The sequence below is a fragment of the Priapulus caudatus genome, unplaced genomic scaffold, assembly GCF_000485595.1.
Source record: "Priapulus caudatus unplaced genomic scaffold, Priapulus_caudatus-5.0.1 Scaffold1371, whole genome shotgun sequence".
In the NCBI taxonomy this organism is placed as follows: domain Eukaryota; kingdom Metazoa; phylum Priapulida; class Priapulimorpha; order Priapulimorphida; family Priapulidae; genus Priapulus; species Priapulus caudatus.
In genome coordinates, this window is record NW_014578432.1 from 105,089 (window position 1) to 111,945 (window position 6,857).

At 43.6% G+C, this 6,857-nt stretch overlaps 1 protein-coding gene across 1 annotated transcript in view; it reads left to right on the forward strand.

The window, feature by feature from the left end:
* The window catches only part of LOC106816410 (histone H3.v1-like), a 19,596-nt gene that overhangs the window by 3,869 nt on the left and 8,870 nt on the right, over nucleotides 1-6,857 (forward strand). The window contains 5 exon segments of the mRNA XM_014821014.1: nucleotides 1,438-1,705; nucleotides 2,113-2,223; nucleotides 2,657-2,757; nucleotides 3,618-3,820; nucleotides 5,175-5,352. Coding sequence (XP_014676500.1) covers nucleotides 1,438-1,705; nucleotides 2,113-2,223; nucleotides 2,657-2,757; nucleotides 3,618-3,820; nucleotides 5,175-5,352 — 861 coding nt within the window.

Below are 6,857 nucleotides of genomic sequence, written 5' to 3' on the forward strand. Positions count from 1 at the left end.
CACCAGATATCTCTGGGTAATGTATTGTAGGCAGTACCTTTTGCTGTGATTGTAACTTCTCGTTGCTCCAAGGCATTTGATCGTATAATCTATTCCTCTGTTATGAGTCATTTCGATAGGCATGATCGGCAGAGTGGTGAATAATCAGTATTAGTGCAACACGTGATAAATCGTTGAAATTCCATTGGATAACGTCGCAGGTACTATGAAACAATAGTGCCCGCCTGAGCGGGCACTATTGCTTGCGCGACGCATTGTTATTCATGTTATTGCATTTATGCATTGTTATTTGCATTGTTCGAATTAAATTTCCCTTACCAGTAGCAGTTTTCCTGAGTCATCGACAGGTGGCGAGATATCGTTGTTATCAGTCAGACGACAACAACATGGAGCGCTCCAGATTTTTTTATTCACTTCATATTTGCCGAGTAGATTGCAAAGTCATGTCATGTTGTTGGGGGCACTATGCTCTCATAGTGTTGCTTTGGGTAGGAATAGTACCTATACCTTCCCTCAGCAACACTATGAGAGCATAGTGCCCTCAACAACAGGCATTAATATATAAATAGGGTATTGTGTTAGGTCCTGCACACAACCTACCTAATAAACTATGCTAATTATAGTTATTGACTTCCCAACAAATTTAATATCCTGAAGAAGTGGAAATTATGTTGCCATGTGATTTTAGAGCATACATGTAGTCTAAGCTGTTGTTCGTGAGAAACTATTGCCAAAATCTTTCTATAATTTGTGCATGAGTGTGAATTTACTGCATAAAAATGCTAAGACAAAACATTTTTGATCCAACTATTTTACTCTACAATGTAAGTTCATCCATTTTTGCAGGAAATGCGGCGTAGGTGGCATAGTTTATTAGGTGGGATGTGTGTGGGATATAAGTTATAACACACTACCTGCAGCCAGTAATTCTCCTCCAAGTATTAATCGTGTCCACTTTCAGTATTCCTCATTTATTTTGCACTGAAATAGACTAGTTATATCACTTCACTGTTTGCTGGAAGTTGACGATAATTGCTTTTGACATATTATGATATACCATACATAAGGTCCCTTAAAGTTTAGCTTTTCAATTGGTGTTGTTCAATATTGGAATGTTCTTCCTTCTTCTTTAGTTGATTGTAATTTTGAAGTCTTTTCTAGTACAGTCTGCAGTGTTATTTGTGTATTTGATTAACTGTGTCTTTCTCTGTCTTCGACATAGTCCATTGGGCTATGAAGATTAATCATTATGACGGTATGAAGTCACCACTGTAGCTGATACATAGATAATGAATAGATGAGAGGTGTAGGGCGCCATCTCTAGGTAAGAAAAACACAGAATATGAGACGGACGAGGGCATAAAGCAGACGAACTGTTGAGCACTAGCGTTAGCAACACTACTAATTGTACGTATCCCTGTCATGCTTGACCTTCAGCATCTGACCTTGACGAGGAGGTCATCGCAGAGGACTACGATGGTCTCGAAGCGCGCACCGATGGCACCGAGCGCCCGGCCACCACCAGGGAGCGCCGGGTGGCGGTAGAAAAGACTCGCCAGGTGGCGCGCAGTGATGGAGAATCGGAGGAGGACGGGGAGAAGGAGGCGGTTGCTTCGGCGGCGGAGGAGAGGGCCGGCGGGAGCGTGGCGGGATGTGAGAACAGATGGAACCCGTATCACGAATGCCACGACTACTGTCGCATACGGTAACATGTGTCCTCCAGCCGGCACGCGTCTTGTTTGTCGTTCACGGTTTGACAGTGACAAAGTCAGGATTCTTCTGTAGTGCAGTGTGTGTGGATGCCAGTGCAATGTGATGATGAAGAGTGATTGAAACTCAAATGCCACAGTGCCTGTGCATCTGTATAAATTTCTCACAGTGCCTGTGAATCTGTATTAATTTCTCACAGTGCCTGTGAATCTGTATTAATTTCTCTTGTCAGACACAGTATTGAAGTGGAGAGAGCAATTGTGACATTTCTGTGGCCAAGTCTCATCAGCTCTCCTGACCTTGGCTTTGCTAACCTTAGCTCTGCTAACCTTAGCTCTGTTAACCTTGGCTCTGTTAACCTTAGCTTTGCTGATCTCTCACGTTGTTGACGTATCGTCGCAGGTACGGGAAACGCAGGAAGCAGCCGGAGGCGGCGGTGGACGCTCGCAGGAGCAAGCTGTTGCGGAGACATCCAGTACCCACCGGCTGGAAGGAGGTCCTAGATGGCGCCACGTACGATACGACAATGTCCTAGCTAAACGTCAGCCTGGCATGATGTTCTCCACACGCCGTTAATACAGTGGACCCCCCGAGATACGAATTTAATTTTGTTCCAAAGATTTGTTCGTATCTCGAAATATTCGTATATCTCGAACCCCATATAGGACGTACAGCAATTTCTCGTACAGCAAGTGTAATCATGAGAGCACAACCACATTCAGGGAGTCACGTACTTAAACTGATTCACCGAAAGAGCGCGCGCTAGGCTTATTCCCTGATTGGCTGATGCGTAAGACGTTCGACGAGTCACCATGGATTTCAGCGTGTTATTTCGATTTCCGTGAAAATGTCACTTTCTACGGGAACTTGACTGCGTGCAAGCGCGCCTCTGTCGCATCATTTCCCCCCCCAGATGGAGCTGATGCTGTGAACGTTAACTTTACAGCGGCCGCTACTACTACTGGAATATGACGAGCGATGAGGTAGCGTGGCTGCCGCCGTCACACCCGAGGGCACTGGTAACTCGCTCATGTGACATCGTGAGAGGTAGGTGGCACCGCTGTCATTTTTGCAGAGAGTTACGAACATCACCCCTGTCTTGTTTCCGCCATACACTGATACAATGCTGATATATATATATATATATATATATGTATATCACACGTGCACACACACACACACAAATACACAAACACGTTGCGCCCAGACGTAAAAAGTGTGATGAGTCAAATACTCTCATTGTTGCCACTAGGTGGCGTGCAATGGTTAAAACCTGGCTGTGAGGGGAAGCTGGTCCACATTTCAGTCATAGAAAGGAAATCTCCATGCTTTGTGTTTGAACCCTGGTTGAGATCCTTCCCTACAGACCTTCCCCCCATACTTTGCGGTTAATCCCTGGTTGACCCCCTTTCCCAGGTATGGCCATGCTTGGTCATTGAACCAGGGTGCGAAATTAACGGGAGTCCGGAGTCAAATACTCGCTGATTTACTGCCGGACTCCCTGATTTGACATATGCAGGAGTCCGTGTGACTCCCTGAAAATTCTGCCATTCTAACTATAGTTCGTTCCAGAGCACGACCTCACGGAATTACCGTATATTTTCAGCAAATGTCCAAAGAAAATTTGGCAGACGTGCAACTGCATGAATCTTCAAAATAAGCACATGCGTAATTATTGTTAATATCTTTATTTTTGAACTTCAGACTGCAGACTCCATCATTTTGCCGCAGACTCCCTCTTTTTGAGGGCAGGGAGTCCGTTGGACTCGCTTGTTCAAAAGTTAATTGCTACCCTTGTTGAACCCTTGTTATTTGCCTCCTCCCACTTGCCCTCATGCTCTGTGATTAACCTGTGGTTGATATATAATCGACTTACGGTTGATTCCGCATGATTGTCTCACACACAGATCTCATTAAGAATGGCAGCAGTGCAGTTGATCCGGTCACGTTCGCGGTGACGGCTGCACTGTTGCCGCCTACCTCCGCCGTTTCCACGCACGTTGACGGTGAAGCCATGCAGGTGGGCGGGGAAGAGGAGGACGAGGAGGAGGATGATGATGATGATGATGATGATGAGGAGGAGGAGGAGGACGATATGAGCGAATCTGAGGTGAGCGAACCGGCGAGCATGACACGGAGGACTGACTCGTGCGTGTTGGCGTTATTCTGTAGATAGAAATCCTTGTCATGATTTCGGCTGGGTGGAAATTTTTCTGTGCTGTTTGTTTTGATTACCGCCGCCATTGCTTGTGAATCTCGGACTATTTCGCGATAGCACTAGCCATTGGCCAATTTTAAAATAGAAACAGAGTAAACTACACTGAATCAGATGCCCTTTTGTTTGAGTAAGGTGCACTATGTGTGCACTTGTAACTTGTTGCTAAACTAAAGCGCCATTTGCCAATTTATTGTCGTTATAATCGAATATGCGATGGTGTTACGACGTGTTCTATTCCAATTTTCTGTGCTGTAACAGCATAAATTCTTAGTGTTATTCAAGTTGGTGTAATCAGTAATATATCCGCTTTGAGGTGAGACTATATATTTAGCTACATATTTTTCGGATCAATTTGTTTGGAGCAATAATTTCGCAATAAATCCTTTAACATTCGTTTACATTTGTGTTCTACAATACCTATCCTACTGGCATGATTGACAGACACTTCTATTCTATTATTGCTGTTATAGGACGTTCTAAATTAAAATGCTTAGCAATAAAATGCTGGCATGCACGAGTAAAATACACATATTAAATCTACAGCCTGCATTTACTGCAATCGCAACTGCAGGAGGGGTGGTGTGTTTATCTTATCCAGGTGAATAGATGAATTATATATCAGCTAGTACATGTCTAAAATGGCAACTGCATCCAGGTAATATAATATACATCCAGGTGGGGGGGGGGGTGGTTATTATACCAAGGTGGATAGATTAATTAATATCAGCTAGTACATGTCTGAAATAGCAACTGCGTCCAGGTAATATAATATACATCCAGGTGGGGGGTGGTTATTATACCCAGGTGGATAGATTAATTAATATCAGCTAGTACATGTCTGAAATAGCAACTGCGTCCAGGTGGGGGGTCGTTATTATACCCAGAGGGCCTTTGTCAGAAACAAAATTAGTCTTAACATTAGCTTTTACATTAACATTGACTTATAGTCCGTTGTCAGAAATATTGTAACGTTACGAGAATGAAAAATCCTAGCAAATTTTCTCTTAACGTTACGAGATCGCAGACTTTCTCGTAATTTTAAAACCACGATGAAAATAACACAATTGCACAAAGAATTGCAATTATCGTGGATAGATTAATTATATCAGCTAGCACATGGTATTAATCTCGTTATTTATCCTAACGTATGCTGTGTGCAGTGAGTTTTTAATTACATACCCTTGAACTTGGAATGTTTTGAATGTATGTTTGTTGTTTGTTTTTGAACACTCCTTGTACGTTGTAGGATAATGACGAGGAAGAGGAGAAGGAAGCCAGCAAGCCGAAGCGTGGCGCCCCCAATAATGCAACACAAGGCAAGGCGTGGCGGGATGAGGGCACCACTGCTGCAGGGAGAGGAGGAGACTCGAGGGTGGCACGAGGAAGAGGAGGAGGAGGAGGTCCGCCACGTGGCGGAGACAAAGGTATGGGAGATAGAGTGATGCTTGAAGTAAGTGCACCCTAAATGCACTTAGGCCAAACAAAAAAATAGGTGTGTATCCGGTCGACCGACCGTCCCTAAATTTTTTTTCATTTGAAATCTGACAGACAAAACTTGAGATTTTTTACTACAAACACGTTCTGGACTTGCTTACTAACTTATCCCTACCTATACACCACTTTATAGCATGCATCAGAGGGTTATTAGTAACCGAAGAATAAAAAATAAAAAAAAATTAAAAATTAAAATCCCTACCTACCTACCCTACTTTTGTTTTCGATGCAATAGGAAACACACCTATTTTTTTGTTTGGGCTTAGCTGACTCACATCAATGAAGGTGCAAAAGTGTTATTCATGTTTCTTCGTTAACTACTGTTTGGTTCAAGCGGCCATGTCCGCAAACTATAACCATGCTCAGTGCTCACAAAGGAAGCTGTTAGGCTGCACCTTTACCAGCTTCTCCTTTTCCTTTAACTCCTGCCCTGCATCTAATAGCGGTGTAACGATCCACCTCTAATTTACCGATGTATCGATGAATCACGCTACCGCTACGCCACGATACAGTAATCGATTTGCAACATCCGTATCGCAAATACAAACGATACGCATGTTGAATAATGAATGAGGTGAGTTAAACTATTCCACAAATGAATGCAATTTCATTTAAATGGTATTTTGATTATTTTATGAACTCCCACTCTCGATGTCACGTAAAATAAAGAGGATAACTGCAGCTGTCGTAGAAATCTTGGTCAATATGTAAGGCACGCTTGCATTGCCGCGAAAATTGTTAACGCGAAACAGTCTAGTGCTGGTTAACGAGGTCACGTCGTTACTGCGTCCTCGCGCACCGTGTTTAATGAGGGTACGTCGTTACTGCGTCCTCTAGCACCGTGTTTAATGAGGGTACGTCGTTACTGCGTCCTCTAGCACCGTGTATGGTGCGCATGTGAGTGGAAGTGTCAATCTCAGGTCAGGCTAGATGCAATCAGAACTTCTCTCGACGTGCTTCAACCATAATAATAGAATATGGTCACTAACGGTTTACTATATATATGGCTTCTATTCTATGGCTTCGACTCATAGTGCATTAGAATATCGTTGGAATTCGACCATCCTTCTATGCGAACTTACACCAAAATTACAATATAAAGTAATCTGACACTGAATACACCAGAATCCCGATTGGCTAATATATACTGACTAAGCTTGAAATAGCAGACTCCCTGTCGCCATGAAAATGTCAAGTATGGAAATATCTCAGCAGTGCCCTCGCTAGAAGCTCCTAGTCGCACAAAGCTGGTTATTTGTGCGCAGGTCGAATTAGAAATTTGGCTTTACCAGAGTGTGTGTGTGTCCAGTAACATTACGTCAAGTAATTAGCCCTACTTACATTGTACCTAATACCCCCGTCACACCGGGGTGGCGTCCTTACTGCGCTGCTACGGCGACGGAAAATGGGCCCAGAGCGCGCCAAGGTCGCCATA